Raw genomic sequence first — 18,620 nt, 5'->3', positions numbered from 1 at the left:
TTGTGTAGCTTTACTTACCTAAGAACTTTCCTGAAAACAGGTCTGTTGGTTTAGTGAAGGCGAATACATGGTGAGAATGTTTAAGATAATTTTGGCATGGTTCACAAAATCAAAGGGAAATCAAAAGGGTAGATGTAAATATAATCTTGCATTTGCCTTAGATTTTCTTTTATTTTGAAACTCTGAAAAATGTTGTGCTAGAAAGTTACAACTTCAGGCATTTTGCAAGCAGAAATTGTATTACTTACTTCTAATCCTGGTGGTGGCTTGCAGGCAGACAATCTGCTTTGTTCAGAGTTTTAAAAAAGTGCATTTCCACTGTAGGATTTCCTACTTTTTTCTCTAAAGGGGAAACAATTGTCCTTCTGGAGAAAGCCCCTCTATGACACACCCACTGACTCGGAGGTGAGCTTTTCTCACTCTTGCCCCATAAACACAGCTAAAACGACCCTCTCCTTGCACACATTTATGAAAGTTTCTGAAGTGAGAAACTACCTACAACATTTCAGTAAAACCCACCAGTTTCCCTGATGTTTTACTTAGCCATTCCATGCTCTTTTATCAACTGATGGAGAAACTCTTACACTCTATGTCCATTTGGGATACACTTCTTTAGACTCATGGGCAGACGTAAAAACTTTTCAATTAGGCCTGCCATAAATTATATTAGAATTTTCATCCCAACTTCTTCTCCCAGCCATGACCCTGAAAGGATTGACAGATTCGTAGCTCTTTCTAAATTCTATCTGACAAAATCCATTCGGTGAGCTAACACAAAAGTGTTCTTAACAGCCAGGTCTTCCACCTAGGACTTACCGCAATGGGTACTTCAATGCATAAGCCGATGCCAGGAATCCACCCAGATTGTGTCCTAACAAGATAATTTTTTCCAGTCCTACTTCAATCCTCCACTCTTCTATGGAATCCACAAACTGATTTTCAGCTCCTTCTGCATCACTCAGAAACAACGGGCGACTACTGCGGCCAAATCCCAAGATGTCAAATGCGTACACAGCCCGGTCTTGGCAAAGTTCTTCAAAATTAAGAGCCCAAAGTCCAACTGCGCCTCCAAAGCCATGCAAAAGGACTAGTGGGGTTTTGTCTGAAATGGCCTGAGTGAATGAGAGGGTCCAGATTTTATTTCCATTCGATATTGTGATGTGTTCTTTATTGTAAGGGATCTTGATACCTGTTAAGAGAGAAAAAAACAAATTCTAAGTTGGAAAAGTACATCACACAGAACATAAACAAACATTTAAAGAGCAAAATCAGCCCAGAAGGGGGAAATGTTCCGCAAACACTGGATATTTATTTACACATCTGAAAAGCGCAGATATCTGCCAAGGAGGCAACAGAGTGCTGTTCAAAAGACTATAAAGTGTGAAAAAAACTGTAGTGACGAGAGATGGCAACCCACAAATGGATGGAAGAAAATTAAACACAATCAGGTGAAATTTGAAAAACAGATACAGACTGACTTTTCTTTCTACAGACAAATAATAACATTTATGTAAACATTTCTCTTGGATGAGAATTCCAAAGTGTGGATGCGGCAGTTGAAAAGTCTTAGTCAAGAGTTTTCTATTTTTGGTCCAGAGGAAGTGCCTACTAAAAACCCAGGGATGAATAGGTCATCTCTAAAACAGTTAGTTGTGCAAGAGCAACGATCTGATGCCCTGAGGTGACTTTACAGGTGTTCTATAACAGGTATGCATTTATTTATAGTATTTTAAATACTGTTATCCCAAAGGGTGTCCTGGTGCTAAAGAAATTAGAGGTGTCATTGCTATCAAAATGCAAGCAGATGGAGCCAAATGAAGATTTAAGAAATCTGATCAAATTCACTGGTGTCAACAGCAATGAGAAAAACAGCATTCAGAGCTCCTGAGAAGAAAGAGGCACCCTTTAGTAACAGCGTAGTAATACAGCAGAACCCCAGACTGTAATGCACATATCCATTACTAACTAATCAGACCCTCCCACAGAGTTCTTGGGGAAGGATTTCACTAGAAACTAGAGTACAATGAGGCGGTCCCATGTGAAAATGGACAAAAAATGAAAACTGCAAAGTACAAGAACAAAAATATAGATTCAAAATATCCATGATAATCAAACCTCTGCCCACAATAATACTGGGGGGACTCTAGATGCTACTTCTATATGCTTTCTGCTAGACTGGAGATGCAATGTGCACAAGCTGTGAGCTTCATGTCTTGGTTGTATGAGGCAAGGAGGAAGTCTTCCAGATGGTGAAAGCAGCTATCGGTCGGTGCCCAGCACAGTGATCAGGGTTAAGTATGTCCATGGACAGCCCTGTCTAGAGCAGCAGTATGTGTTACATCCTAGGCCAGGCAACAAGCTGAAGCTTCTCAAGGATTTGGCCCTGCAGATATGCAGGAAGTGCAATGGGCACTCACACTAACCCCCTCAATTGTCAAATTCCAGCTTCTGTGCAAGGCAACAGGTTTACAGATTTTGCAACCATCCACTTTTTCCAACGTTATAAAGCGAGCCTCCCAGTGCTCTCTGGCACGCAGAACAATTACCCATACACACCTCTGGACCATCACCTCACTTCCCGAATTCTGAATGGCCGTCAAGACCTGGCTGTTTCAATAAAGCCTCTGGGACCTGCAAGCGCTTAATACCCTTTACGGTGATTAGCTGCGCTTTATAAATCCGGACTAATTGATTGACTCCATATCCAACAAGCCGGAATCCCGCTTCTTCCTGTGCAAAATGGAGTATCGGTGTGCCATGCGAACCGTGAGGAGCACACTGTCTGCAAAGTGAGGTCAGAATTCATGCATGTGCTGTGACACTTACATGCCTAGGGCACCTGCTCTTCTTGAAAGACTAGAAGAGAACTTAGATTCAAGCAGCGTTATGCAAACGTAAAGTCAATCAAGTTTCATTTACCAGTTTGACCGTCATGCACTGGTTTCAACAAGAACCACAGCATAACGTAAACCGAGTATGCCACTGATGTATCACAATATTATCCTCACATGTCAGCATTTTATATGCAATGACTGGATGGGGCTGGAGGAGCTATGCGGACAAAATGTAACTAAATGGGCTTATGTTAAGAATGATACAAATGCAGTACAGTGAGTATAAGTCTATATCCGAGCTGGGAGTCCATGGATATCATTTAGGGGTCACAGCTGCGGCTCCTGGCTGCCCCTAACACTGCCTTGGCGACCCCTAGAATCAGTGCCAGGGATACAGGAGCACCTAACCCAAATGGACGTCATTTGGTGCTCCATTTTCCTAATTTGCAGTTAAATTTTTATTAAACAAAAGTGTAAAACAATGGAGTATAATTAGCTGGAATATGACCCTATCTGACAGTTATGGTAAGTAAAAAATGATTTTAAATGTATACTGTATGCATGCTTGTGGGTGAATGTGTTTATCTGAGAGAGAGTACGTGAAGGAGTGAGTCAAACTAAAGGTCAAATGGTGTGGGATGTCACTTCCGCTACCCCAGGCCTTTTGGTGAATTGACGCCCATGTCGGAGTGATAATCGGAACACAAAAGCTGCAGTGGTGTGCACTGTGGCCCTTCTACAAGGTTTCAGATAAGTAGAGGGCAATTTAAGGGTAAAGTTGTGGCTAGCAGCTGCCGAGTATACCTAGGGGAGTGCAGGGCACAGCTAGGGGTGCAGGGTATGGGAAAGGTGATCAGCAAATACAAGGCTTGACTGAGGAAGTGCTGACCAGGACTGCAGTATGGGTCAAAGAGTAGCACATGTGACACAAATTGGGGACAGGCTCCAACTTTCACCCATGATAACCTCACATGCTGGCTCAAAGTGGAGGCAAGGGAAGCGCAGGCATTATTTTATGTTCCTGGGCCATGACAACTATGGGTTGTCTGTTTTTACTGTGATTTTTGGCACGGGAGTGGTCAAATATTTTAATTTCCTATTAATGTTCCATGCTCTCAAACAACAAATCTAGCGTCCACACTAGCAGAGCCTAAGAAACAGCTATAAAGAAGTAGTGACTGTGAGGAACCAGGGTAGAAAAAATGCAGTGAACAACTAAAGTTCTAGCAGTCTGATTTTAGCTTCATTTTATATAACTGCTGATGCATTACACATAAGAAAGCCCAAAGATTGGCCTACAGGTGGGTTTACATCTCAAAATAAATTCAGATTTGAGGCATTTGAAAAAAAGTGAGACTTATCTTGTTGTAACTTCCTACTCCAAGAGACATGTTCAACTTTCCCTTCTTTTAACAGAAGGGAAGAGAGCAGAACCCATAAAACTACATGTGAAACGGCTGTTGCTTAAGAAGCAGAACTAAAGGCAATAAACTACGTCAGCAAGAGATTCAACTAGGGCAGGGTTGAAGCCAGGAACCACTTGCTTCACAAAAAATGTAAGTCATAAGTTGCCCAATCCACAGTCATAACAGGAAGCAAGCCAAGTGTGTGTCAAGGGCACAACTAATTGGCTTGCTTCACAGCAGACAATACTAGGACAGTAGCCAACAACTCAGCGAGCTGCAACAGAAAGAGAGTGCATTTAGATGCATCTTTACAAGGAGACGTTTAAGTTCGTCTATAGGATTTAATCAGACGTTTACTGTTGGTTAAAAACTCTCTTAGCTGCTTACCTTCGGCAGCAATATTTCTGGGGGATACATCATCTTTGTAAAGGCTCCTCACCTTACGATTACCCTCCAGATACGTTTACCTTTCAGTGGGAATAAATAGTGCTGATTAACCAAGACATTTATGCAACTTAGTCCTGACTGTAATGTTTAGCAAAAGGATGAATATGTGTCCGCCTGGAAAACACTAAGTCACCTCTGGTGAGAGGCTTGGATGCAGTCACAGGCCTAGTGGAGTGGGTATATAGGTCAGCAGCAGGTTTGTCCTTGGATAAGGCACAGCAGAAGTAAGACCTACCACAAAATGGCGAATCTGGTCACTGCCTTGCCTTTCGTAGACTCTGGCAAGCCCACAAAGATGGCCCACTTTTGAGTGTGGTCAACGTAGTAGGATACTGCTCACCTGGGGTCCAGTCTATGCAGCTCCTACTCCTGCATTATGGGATGAGTAGGGGTAAAGAAAGATGGAAGAGAGATGGACTGATCCATGTCAAAAGTAGAGAACTCTTCTGGAAGAAAAGATGATCAGTTGCACAAAAATAAATAAGTTAATTAATTGACTCATAGAGATTGACTGCTTACTAATGGTAGTAGAATGCAGAAGGCCTGAAGTTCTGACTACGGGCTCAAATCATTGACAACAAGAGGATAGTCTTCAGAATAAGGGTTAAATGGGGCAACTGTGCTTTGGCTCAACTAGGGATGCAATGGGGAAAGTGAACAGAAGATTCAGATCTCGCAGAGGAACAATGAACAAAGTAGAGGAAACAAATCAAATAAATATTTCAGAAAAAGCGCCACTAGTGGCGACTTACATGGAGAATGCTGGTCAACAGACATGCATGTGAAATTAAACAGGAAAGCCGAATTACCATTCCTAGAAGCCACTAGTAGACCATGCTGGGCAAGAGATCATGGGAATCATAGAACATTGGAAAGGCGAAACAGAAAATGCTTCAGATCTTCAGTCAGACTATTGAACAAACTCATTCCAGCAACATGCATAAATGGATTCTGTAGCTTGTCTTCTAGCAGCCAGGACGACCTGCCAGACAGCAAATAAAACCACGCTGGCAAGTACCACAACCTCAATGAATGCAGCCACATGATTGGGGTCTGCGATTGAGGAATGACCCACCCTGCTGTGAAAGCAGGTCCCCAACTTGTGTGAGAGAGTAGCATGGCTAACATGCTAAGTAACAACATACTGGCAAACCAAAACATTTTCCAGTCTGGGGTGGTCAGGATCAATTGCACCCGATTCTCTTGTACCTTCCGCATGAATCTGTTGAGCTTCTGAATCTACATGTCACAACACTATAGTGAGAAGGTAGTGTTTAGGCACATGTACGTATAACTCAAAGCAGTCTCACTCATTAGTGGAGCATCTCGTTTCAATACCTTTTTCAATTCTTGGATCTAATGTTTTACCTGATGTAGCGGTCTTTCTCTCACTTAAGTCTCTGTCCCTGTCTGCAGGTTAGACCCCAGTTTACCTACTCATGGTTGTGTTGCAATTAAGGTTCTATAGTGAGAGCGGGACATGTTCTCCGCCTAACCGCGATGGACCATCGTTCGCCCTGGACCGCCTCAGCAGCCTTGTTTGGGTCAGGGTTCACAGAGCAGACTCGCTGGGCATGTCTGCATGTTCTCACCAGTCATCAGCAATGATGGCCCTGTGGCTGTCCACAGACCGGAGATAAGACACAACAGTTGCAGCCTCCCCATGAAGTTGCTTCTCAATTAGGTCTCTGTAGCTGTTGGGATCTTCATGCTGATCCTGGTAGTCCGTCTTCGGCAGCAACAAAACTTTCCTTTTCTCTACCGGCAGCAGCAAACTCCCAAAGGGCTGCCGGGTGAGACAAGAATTTTTGCCCCAAAGCAATTGTGACAAATTTTACTCAGGAACTACGCAGAGAGACTGGGGAGAACCCTTTGCAGCACGGGTCACTCTTAGCTCGTCCTCTTTGTTCATCATCTTCCTTCGGGTGCCCCACATGCCAGGAGCATGGTGAACATCATCTCCTGTACAGTCATTAATCCTATAGGGCCAGACACACTCATTCCCTCTCTGAGCAGGCAGACTGGCCTCTAAGTGCTTTAAGCAGATCCTCACCACTTCCAGCAGAAAGTGCAGAACTCACGTGATGTCCCCTTACCTCTGGGAGTCTGGATGTCACAGACACCAGCCCTGATTACACGGCAGCTCTTCAATTCCTCTGTGGAGCACTCCATTCCTTGGTGAAAAAGAACTTGTAACAAAGATGGGTGGGTTTTGATCCACTTTTGTACACATTTTCCAACTGGGATGTGGATCTACTGTCGGAGATTTCAGAACCAGTTTTGGTTGGTTCTCTCTTAAATGTCACTTTCATGTGTCTCTCCAGATACAGCCTTTTTGCAAAGTGAGGTTTCTCACAGCAGGTAGCAATAGGGCTGGATGCAAGCATGAGTGCCCAATACATGGATAAAATTATGTGTGTGTTCTCTGCACCTGGCTCTGACTAGCTTTCCTAAGGCAGCAATTAGCAACAGACAGACAGGCCCTGCCAGGTCGGGATGGCATTCTAGGTAACTATACAATTATGTGGGTATGTCATTGTACTGTTTCCCTTTTCTACCCTTCCTTTAACCCCTTGGCCACGGCGGTAATTCCGCCGCTGCGCTAGGGGGGAGAGGGGGCTGCGCGGCGCCACCATGCCCGTGACGGAACCACTCCGTCACGAGCCGCGGTGGCGCTGTGCTTGTGACGGAATGGTTCCGTCACGGGCGTGCATGGGGTTAATTTCAAGGCTTAAAGAAAGTTTCATTACATTTGTATATAATCTTGCTTTGATCATATGCTTCCTAACTGAATGAGTTTAATGAATTATTAATGGACTGACACTTAAACTTTCATAGATAAAGTGTTTAAAACTTTTCCCGAGTCTGTGGTTATTATATACAGGAAAATGTTAATTGCTACCTATTTTCTTGCTAACTCCCTTGATCCATTAGGACTTTAGGTACCAGTGACTAGGATTGGTAAGTCAATGGTATAGGTCCTAAAAGTTATTATTAACTGGTTAAAGCGTAGGCTTACCTGTTCAAAGTATGTATGTTTTCATGGGCCATGGGGAGTATGGTAAAACGGGCAGGTGAGCCCACGCTCTATCACTGGTGACATTGATTTTTGGGAGGTGCCAATTCAGGATCTGGCGGGGTCATAGCGGCCAGAGTCAGCATTGGGTCCACTGTTGGAAAGTATCCCAGAAGGTAACTGAGGGGTACTGAAAAAGTCCACTAAAGCTAGTCAGAAGCCTTTGACCGACGTGGGGTCAGCTGATGGAGATGGACAAGTCTTGCTTCACCTTTTTTAATGTTGGAATCAGCTCCAACGTTGAGGGACAGCCCAGCAGTTAGGAAGCAGAGCTGATGCTCCAAAAAGTACTGGGATCATACTGCTTCCTCAAGCAGAAAGAGGATTTCGCCTTCCTGTGGAGCTTTTTGTGTTTTTTATGTGAAGACCTTTTGGGAGACTATTCCCTGCCGGGGACCTAAACGAAGGCGAACGTGCAAATACTTAGATATTGCCTTAAAAGGTCTAGGCTAAAATAAAAGTTAAAGGGCAGGTACCCTCTGCAGATGCAGAGAGGTCAGGTAGGACCAGAAATTCCAATGGTCTGTTAAAATAAAAATCTCTACTGACCTTTTGCATATTTTTACCATGAAAAGTTTGAGGCACAGGGAGTATTTTTAATGAACAACGCTGTATAACTTGAGACCGAAGGCGATCAGCCATAAACCCAGATACTTGCTTTAGAACTACATTAAAACAGCATGTTTACGTTGTATAAATGAACACAATGGCATTTTCAAAAGTCAACATTTATCGACTGCAAATTAAACATAGACCTTAATTGCCAGGTTCCACAATTTTATGTAGGGTTTGAAGACAAAATCAAGACATACACTTGAGCATGTTCTCCTCCGCTCCTTCAAGATGTGGCATTGATGTTGGACACCATGTTGGAAGCCAGTTCGAGAGCCATCCAGACCTAGACAATTGAGATATTAAAAAAAGCTATAAGCTACAGATATCAAGGGTTTTAAAAACAAATATGTGAATTTCAAAGGAATCACTACTACTTTCTTTTGTTTGGATACTTATTAATAACAATTCTGAATCTGGCTAATCAACGGACAGTATGGATAACCTGGTCAAAGAGGGTTGGATTCATGACAGCCTTTAAGGGTAATCACTGACCATGTAGGTGAGTTTCAATTAGAGTAATTATATCTAAATTCATCTCGACATGGATCGGGTTCTCCTCGACGAATGTTGGACACCCCTGTTGTAGAAAGTGCATATTTTCCAGTAATGGAAATGAATTACATGTCACACCCATACATATTACATAGTTTATGAAAAACAGAAACAATTACCTTGGATCAGGTTGTCAGTTAAATGTGTCATTATTTATCTTGCTCACAAGCATAGACTTGTGTCTGTTTAAATTGCTCTTTTGGATGGCTTTTGCACTGTGTAAATTAGAGAGAACTAAGCAGAAAGGAAATGAAAGGATTGCTGGTTGACGGTGCCTTAAGTAGGAAGCGAACCAAGCACCGGAGACTGTCGGCTGTGGTCTTGCTGGGGCATCAGCGCATTAAAAAAGTTGTTAGGTGGCGGGATGGGTTGGGCTGCCTGTGAAATAACTTGTTTTTATTTTTGTGTGTATTCCATTGGAATTATTCAAGTACTGCTAGCGCAAATGACTCTTCAAATGAAACAAAGTACCTCAAGGAAATAAGAAAATTAAGAAACAGTACATTCTATTATTCGAACCACATAATCTGCAATTAATCCTGCACTATTTTAAAAAAAAAATCACAGTGAGACCATGAATCTGAATGTCAAAGCTCCCAAGTGATCCACACAGTAGATTATACGTTAAGGAAATAACAATGTTAGAATACACATTTGATTCTGTTTATTATGATTAGCCATAGACTTTTAATTCAGGTGTTAATAAGAAGCAACCAGTATGCTCAGATAGTGAAGATTATACGCGTGACGTAAGGCAACAGTGGAGTAAGATGATAAAATAATAACATTTGCTGAATTACTGAGCTATGAAGGGGACAAGGTATTCGTTTGGTCCCCCAGTTTAGGAAACCCTCCATTAATTATGCACGAAAATCCATGGTCAACACAGAATAGAAAGAAAAGAACAGGTATGAATAATTAAAGGGCCTGATTTACAAAATGTTTTACCAGTCACAAACTATCTGTAAATCTGAGGGTCTGCGACCACTAAAATACTTTTTGTAATTTACTAAACCCAATTAATGAGTCGGAAAAGATTTTCCAAATCGTTAAATGGGTTAAGTAAACATTAAGGAATCGCAATTTCACAGAAGCGTGCTAAGAGCGTCCCTTCCAAATGTAGATTCCTTAAGAGATGTATTAATTTTTTGTGACCGAAATCAGGTCGCAAAACATTAATATTATACCACTAATTGGAAATTGATGGTAAGTCATTCGCAAAAGGGGACCCACTATCATTTGAGAATGTGAGGGGGAGCTGGACCATTGGCTTCAACTAAAAAAGGTTTCTTTTATTTCTCATTTGGTTTTGTGTCCAGTTTACTTTTTAGGAAAAAGGGTTGCATTTTGTTTTTTTAAAAAGCTTTATATAAAAGCAATCACAGACATGTTGGAATCAAAAGCTGGCCACCTTGTCTGTAAATCAAACCAATTTCAGTGTGTCACAATTTACAACCTACCTCATCCATATTAATGAGGTAGGTCAAACTGAAACCACCATCGGAATTTTGTGAGCCGACCAATTAGTATATAGCTCAATTCATAAAATTCCATTCTCAAAAAGTCAGTGCGCAATTTGCAACCACTTTATACTAATGGGAAATTCGCAAATCAGGCCAATGGTTCCAGAAGCGAGCACAGGTCGCTTCTGGAAATAACAATGTAATACTTCCTTATTAAGTACCACTATTCATGGGATCTGCTGATGCCAAAATTGATTTAACTGAGTACAACTGATTAAGGCAAATATTTAATATACATAAATCAACCCCACAAGTGCTCCTAAGATATCAACTTGTTAGGAGAGCAGCCAGTCTAGTTGCAGTTAAGGGTGCACCCACTGATTGAATGAGAGTACAATTTGCTCATGCTGACACAATTGCAGGTCTATTATGTAAAGAACTAAGGCAATGTCACATCAGAATATTGGAGGAAAATCTACCCTGAATAGTTATGATAAAGTTCCAAAGTCATCTTTAAATTCCAAACTTCGTCTTTAAAGCTGTAAATAAAACTGTAAAAAGAAGAATTAAGCTTGTTTGCCAACGATGTTAGTGGGGGAATTCTTCCTATATGGCAATTCTTGTAGAACGATGACAGGAATTAGAAATAGATCGTTACCTAAGAGTCTCCTTTTTTGAGGTTCCTCTTTAGACAATTGCCATTATGCCTTTATATAGCATGACACTGCAATTAAACGTCTGAGTATCAATGTACAATAAGAACAAGCTCCCAGTGCTCATTAATGCGTATCAAAATGAAGAACTGCACGGCAGGGGCTATCATGCTTTTTCATTTGAAATATTTCATCTTTATGAAAAACTAATATTTTAAACGGATTTAATTTATACAAAGCCATTTGCACTGCCACATAAGTCCTTTTTCCTAACAAACCAATAAAGTAAATTTTGTAGAAACAATATTAACATGTTTTAAGAATTCTGAAAGTTGGTGTATATAAAAATATACGAGTCAGACAAAAGGCTTCTTACGACACCACTAAACAAAAGTAGTAAGGAAAATACTTCACAATACAACTACCGGGAGCATAACTTCTATACTACATGCTGCTTGACACCATCACAATTAAGAAGCACAATGGAGTGCAATAAAAGGTTTTAATCAAACTTTGGCAGTATACGAGTAACTTACAATGCAAAGCACTTGAACCCCTCAAAAACCTTTGGGGAACAAGCGAGTAGAAGCCTGTTGCCTATCTGAAAAAAGGAGTTTATTTTTAAAAATGAAATGTGAAGAAATGCCAACAACTGAAAAGGCCTGAGGGATGGAAGGGAGCCAATTTGCTCATTAATAATTACAATGCAATAGGTCTCGCAGCATTAAAGTTTGAGTTATTGGTATTGTGTATGACAATGCAAATATTTTTAACTTTCGCAAATGTGACACCTATAGCATTTCTATTGCAATTTGTGTTGTATTTACGTGACTTAGATGTATTGATATTACAAATAACAATGGCTTTTAATTTTTTTAAATAATTAATACTTAAATAAAAGTGATTATAATTTATAATGACAATAGTTTAAGATTTTGTATCTTTTGTAAATTAGGTGCCATGCTTACCAGTAAAAGGCTGGCTCTAAGGGAGTTAGTTTTCGGTAAGAATGTCACCAAGCACCAAAGGCACGCAGCTGCCGAAGATAAAGTGCCGCGGCAGTTGTGCCAATTTTAATTAAAAACAATAAAATCATGATTCTGGGTAAATTATTTGACCTCCCTGTGCATAAAATTGTAAATATGTGTGGAATGTAACGTGATTGTAAATATATAAAATGCAATATCACAAATGTGCAAATCTCCTGTTCATGCTTTGTTGCCAACCATGTGGGTTTTCTTCAGATCCATACAAACATACGTACATTATCTGGGGGTGGATGCGTGTGGGTGTGTGTGTGTGTGGGTGGGTTGTGTGTGTGTGTGTGTGTGTGGGTGGGTTGTGTGTGTGTGTGTGTGTGTGGGTGGGTTGTGTGTGGGTGTGTGTGTGGTTGTCTGTGTGTGGGTGTGTGTGTGGGTATGTGTGGGTGTGTGTGTGGGGATGTGTGTGTGTGTGGGGGGGGGTGTGGAGGGGGTTGTGGGGGTGGTGTGGGTTGTGTGTGGGGGGGGGTTGTGCGTGTGAGTGGTTGTGTGTGTGGGTTATGTGTGGCTGTATTTACAAAAGTCCAGGCCCTATTTTATAGTCCCTTCTTAGGCATCCAAACCCTCTCGAACCAGAATTTTTTTATTTAATATGGTCTGGTAGGTTGATCACAAAAGTTTGCTACAACTTACAGATTGTGGACCTATCGTCTCAGAAAGTGTTGTTCTTCGCTACCAGGTGAAGTCATTGTGGCACAAAGAGTACAGTTTTTTAATTCAATATCGGGAGGTGCTGTGGAAAAGGTATTTGCGTTCTGTTTAAAAAAATGCTTTTACAGCTAAGCATTCACCATAATATAATGGCTTAAAAAACAATGTAAAGCCTGTATCCTTCGACTTTCACAAATAACTAATTATAATTCTACAAAAAAACAACTTTGACAACACTGCATTTGGATACACAATAATCTTAGCCTCTAGACTGGAATACAGGAAGTGTATTGTTTGGTACTGGGCATGAATAAAAATACAAAGCTACATTCTTTATGCCGCCTCCGTTGAAACTAAATTCACACTTTTAAAATATGTTATCCCTAACAAATACCGCTACATTACTTGACAATGAAAAGACTGGAAAATAAGGGTAACATGAACTTCCTTCAAAACACACCTTTCTGCAGTCTTGTGTCTCCATTGGCGCACGCACCGGAAGTCAGGCAATGTCGCCTGTGACGGGGGCGGGCCGCGTCCTGACCGGAAGAGGAGGGAGGCGGAGTAAACGCGTATCGCGGCCCGGGGCTCCTGTGAGCGGTGGAGAGCCCTGGGGCCGCCAGCAGGAGGTTACGAAAGGGTTGCGGGGCTCCCTTGACCAAGAGGGAGCCCCGGGAAAGGAGCTGGCAAGAGCCGCAGCGGCGGAGTCCCCCGAGATTGGCCCGGTAAGTTAAAAAGGGCCGGGGGGTCTTGGTGAACTTGTGTGTGTGTCTGTGTGCGACGGGGGGGAGGTGTCTGTATGTGCGTGCGTGCATGGGCGCTCGTATGTGTGTGTGTGTGTGTGTGTGTGTGTGTGTGTGTGTGTGTGTGTCTGTGTGCGACGGGGGGAACACTCGTGTGTGTGTGTGTGTGCGCGTGCGTGTGTATGTGTGGGGGGGTGTCTGTATGTGCGTGCGTGCATGGGCGCTCGTGTGTGTGTGTGTCTGTGTGAATGCGCGACAGCAGCTGTGCCAGTTTCAAATCGCCTCCAAGGAGATGCGCGCGGCCAGGATTGTCTCCTGGAAAGCAGACACGCCGACAAGAGGTCTTCGGCGAGAGCGTGCTTAGCCGAGACCTAAAAATTAAACCCTTGTTGACTTCAAATCAGCTGTTCAAGCATTAGTAAGTCCCAGGTTGTACTATGGAAGTGCAACTGTCTGTGGTCTTCCCAGACGTAAGCTGGCGCCACTAAGGGACTTTTTAAACTCTGCTGCTAGACTCAACACAGGATCTAAAAGAAATAATCACATCACTCCAGATCTAAAATCTTTAAACTGGCTTCCGTACGAGGCAAGGATTCACTTAAAAATCGTTTGCATGATCCACAAAGCCATACACCTCAACACCCCGAAATATTTTGCACAAAAAGTGGAGCTAGCGGGTGGCTGCAGAACTTCTAGAGGCTCTAGCGCCCTACTGCTGAAACCACCGAATTTCTGTAAAAAAAAAAAAAAAAAAAAGATATACAACCGAGCATTTTCAGGTACTTCCCCAAGAATCAGGAACGCCCTGCCCTCTGAAATCAGACTGAACCCCTCAACTGCTTTATTCAAGAAGGAGGTTAAAGTGATACTGATGAACACATTTCTGTCTTAGAATACAGAATCTCCCCTCCTGAACATTATCTGTCCGCTTAGTGTTGCACGCACGCTTATGTCTCGCAGATTATGTACTTATTTTTCTTGGATTTTCGGTTTTTGTATGCATTGAACCATGTGATGGTCTCTCTTGAGGCCTCTTACCTACTTCCTTAAAGAGCTCTGATATACACAAGGTTCATACTCGCGCTATATAAAACTTTACAAATAAAATAAATAAATCAAATATACTCGGGGAACAAGAAGGCACATAAAGTCAATATTGCAAAGGGAGAACGCAAACATAAATTACTAAGGATGGAATGAAAACTGTTACAAGCATTGGCAAAGCCAATAGGTATGGCTGGCACTTGAAGCCGAGACTAACGTTAAAAAACTGCTGCACTGCACTGAAAAATAAAATTGACTGGTTGCTGCACACTGTACATCTATTAAATAAAGTGTTTAGAGTGTGGTGCACTAGTGCAAATTAGTCCCCTGTGTAATGCAGTAAAAACACTTTATATGAGAGGAAATGATACACCAAACAGTTAACAGAACGAGATGAGACAAAATACTCCACTGGGTAAAGCCAAAAACCACTTTAAGTATATTTTAAAGAATTGGTACCAATTTGTAAGGCAAACAGCTGTGCTGTCAAGCCAGACCTAAAAAACCTGGTCTTGAAAGGTTTAAAGCTAAAACTGTTTGCAGGTGTTACAAGAACTCTGAGCAAGGTAACTGTAAACAACGATAACTGGACCCAATGATGAATGTAAGATACTAATGGTGCGTAGGGTGGGCTGGGTTGGATCCTCTCAAAAGAACATCAATTTTAGACGCCCACCACTGGTAAAACGGTTATTGTTAGCACAGGTCTTTAACAATAATTTTCCCACACTGATCTGGTCATTGCCTTTGGGCTTTTTCTACAAACCATCCCCGGACCCACATAACCTCATTACTCCCACACACACTCTGCAGAATCGGTTCTCCGTCTTGTCCAGCCTAGAGAGCCTAGACAGACTACCGGCCAGACCATTACCTGTTGCACCTATGATTAATGGACTTTCATCTGATCGTTCCTTTGTTGTTGACCTGGGTCTCTCCGACTTAAACGTGCTTAGCTGGAATGTTGCAGGTCTTGCTTCCAAGCTAAATTCTACGGAGTGGGTTGACTTAGTCAAAAAATATGACATTTTAATGTTTCAAGAAACATGATGCACTAAGGAATTATTTTTAAAAGGTTTTGTGTGTAACAATAGCATTGTACCTAGCCCAAAAGCAGGCCGCCCATCTGGTGATCTTTCGACTTGGATAAACATTTCAGCTGGGGGGCGTGGGGGGGTTGGGGAGAGTATAAAACCCCTTGCGACAAACAATAAGAATTTTTAAGTAATGATCTATACACAGGGGCCTCACTTTGCTTTATTAATTTTTATAATAATGATTTCACAACACTACCAAATATTAATTTTATTAACTTGTTTGAGTTTATCGCTAATTTAGAAAATCAAAATGCGCATGATAAATTGGCTGTAATCTGCCTAGGCGGCGATTTTAATGTAAGACTTCCCCGTAACGCTGGCCCAACTGCCATTACTTTGGCCAGGGAGCCTATGTGTAAATGAGAGGCGGGATCATCTATCCTTCTGGAACCTAATTAATGTAATGGAAAGAGTCGGTGTATATTCAAATAGGAATTGCCCATTACCTACTTACAGGGGTCGAGGCTGCTCATCTGTAATTGATTATGTTTTTATATCATCCTCCTTGGAGAACCTCTTAGTAAAGGCAGAAGTTTTATGTACCGTTCTGAGTGACCATAATCCAATGTCTACAACCATTAGATTTACCCTTAAACCTAGCCCGCGAAAGAATTTGGGAGCTAAACATCTAAAAGTATCTACTGATAAGCTCAGAGTGATTTGGAAGGGCATAGATAATAGAGCTTTATTTTCAAATATGGTAAAATCGTACCCATCGCTCATTGAAATCTGTTTGTCATGCAGCATCTTTGATGCACGAATCATTGAGGCATTCAGTAGTTTATGTGCTGGCATCAAACACATTATTTCAAGTCCAGCCCTTAACACCAGCAAGAAACCCAAATGGTTTGATGGCATCTGCTCGCGGGCAAATAGAGATCTGCGTGCAGCATTAGCGGCTTCACCCAGGGATACAACCCTTGTCAGATCATTACGATCTTGTTATAAGAGAGCGACCAGGTTGCGAACAGATTAGATTTTAAAAGAACGTTGGGCCAATCTTGCTTGTGCCACCACACTTCATGACGGAAATGGATTCTGGGCAGCAGTCAAAGCTATGATTTCTATGGGCCTAAATATTACCCCCATAAGCTGTAATATAACGAGCGAATCATGGGAGGCGCATGTCGCAAAAATCTACACAGCACCCTTAATGACCCCGAACATCCGCTTTAGCCCCCCAGTCACTAAGGTATTTATATCAGTGTCAGAAGTAGAGGATGCCATACAGGAAAGTATAGGGAACAAAGCCCAGGACCAGATGGGCTCTCTATCGACCTCATTAAACATGAACCGGATTTTTGGGCACACCTTTTATGTAATGTTTTTAATAATTTGTCTAACACAGCTATTCCGAGTACTTGGTCCACTAGCATTATTGTTCCCATTTTTTAAAAAGGAGATCGATCCAATCCCAGTTGTTACCGACCAATTTCTTTGATAGATAACACCTTAAAAATCTTAGGTAGGGTCGTTTTTAACAAAATCAGGACCTGGGCCGAAAAGGACCCAATTTTAAACCAGTGTCAGCTGGGCTTCAGAAGCAATCTGGGAACAATTGAACAGTGTCTGAACTTAAACCTAATTCTTGGCAAATACACGATAGCACAAAAGTCATCTCTTTATTTGGGTTTTATGGACCTAACCTCAGCTTTTGATTATGTTAATAGATCACGTTTGTGGTTGGTCCTTCTAAATTATGGGTTGGAGGGGGCTTTGGTTCATTTTTTGGCACATTTGCACAGGGATCTGAAGGCGCGGTGAGGATTAGTAATAATGGGGAGGTCTCAAGGGACATTGTCATCGGCAGAGGGGTCAGACAGGGACGTGTTCTTGCCCCTCTACGTGTTATTCTTTATATAAACGAACTATTCAATACCCTGGCAAAATTGACCAATGATGTCCCAAAAATGAATGGTAACATACTCCCCGCGCTTTTATACGCAGACGATGCGGTCCTTAAAGGCCGCACGCCTAACACACTGCGCACTTTAGTTAAGGGCTTTGTGTCATTTATGGCTGATTTGGAGCTATGCACCCATTTTAAGAAATCATATATAATGACTTGTGGCCTGAAAATACATTGTTTTAACTCAATAACCTCTGGCAGCGAATCCCTATTACGCACTAGCACCTTTTCTTACTTGGGCCTAGTTTTTTCAGAGACAGGATCCTGGCAAGCTCATGCTGCCCACAGCAGAAGCAAATTTTTAAAAGCGATGAATTCTGTTCTGAGTCTGCGGCAGCCAATACAGGCAGAGGTGGTTTCACCTTTAACGAAGATTTATAAATTACAGTGCATCCCGACGGCTACATATGGTGCGGACGTTTGGGGGTTCACAAACTGTAGTGGGATTCAAAGGAAGAAAACAGATTGTGCTGAAAAATCTTGGGGGCCCAAATATCTTCACCGACCTATGTATGCCATAGGGAATTAAATCTGTCCTACGTAGAAGACTTTATTAGGTCGCGCCCAGCTATATTTTGGCAAAAAATATGGCAGAATTCGGCAACAACTCTAACAAGAGAGATCATTGTAGATTGCCTTAAGTGCGATAAGGGTGGTTCTATACCCTGGCTCACCGCTGTCAGAAAAAGTTTAGCCAGCGTGAACCTTGAACATATTTTTTTATATCCTTTAGCACTAGAGGGCCTGAACAAAAGATCACTCAGGGGGACATTGTATAACAATGAAAGACATGCTATTGAGCGCCTCAAACCATCGGTTGCCAGGTACATGCCCCTCCTGGAGGCTCTGGGCTCTGAACACCACATGTTACCCAAATATCTTCTGAAGAGCATTGGGAGGAGCCTACTTTTTCGCCTCAGGGATGGTACTATAAAATATTCACTCTGTTTCCCTTCGGGATTTAATAATAATCTTGAGCAAATAGACTAAACAATATTTGATTCCATATTTTAAGGCATCAGCCATTATCGATTACAAAACAGCGTACCTCGAAATCTTAAAACTCGTAAATGATGACCTGATTTGCCGT

At 41.9% G+C, this 18,620-nt stretch overlaps 1 protein-coding gene across 2 annotated transcripts in view; it reads right to left on the bottom strand.

The window, feature by feature from the left end:
• ABHD5 (abhydrolase domain containing 5, lysophosphatidic acid acyltransferase) overlaps positions 1-18,620 on the bottom strand; it is a 200,231-nt gene that overhangs the window by 89,296 nt on the left and 92,315 nt on the right. For both annotated transcript variants that reach the window (XM_078663909.1, XM_078663908.1), the window contains 2 exons: positions 8,576-8,661; positions 817-1,189 (listed from right to left, as the gene is read on the bottom strand). In XM_078663909.1, the coding sequence (XP_078520035.1) occupies positions 817-1,189; positions 8,576-8,661 (459 nt within the window). The remainder of the gene's footprint in view (positions 1-816; positions 1,190-8,575; positions 8,662-18,620) is intronic.

The sequence above is a fragment of the Lissotriton helveticus genome, chromosome 10 (genome assembly GCF_964261635.1).
Source record: "Lissotriton helveticus chromosome 10, aLisHel1.1, whole genome shotgun sequence".
NCBI lineage: Eukaryota > Metazoa > Chordata > Amphibia > Caudata > Salamandridae > Lissotriton > Lissotriton helveticus.
This window is presented reverse-complemented; position numbering and strand designations above follow the sequence as displayed.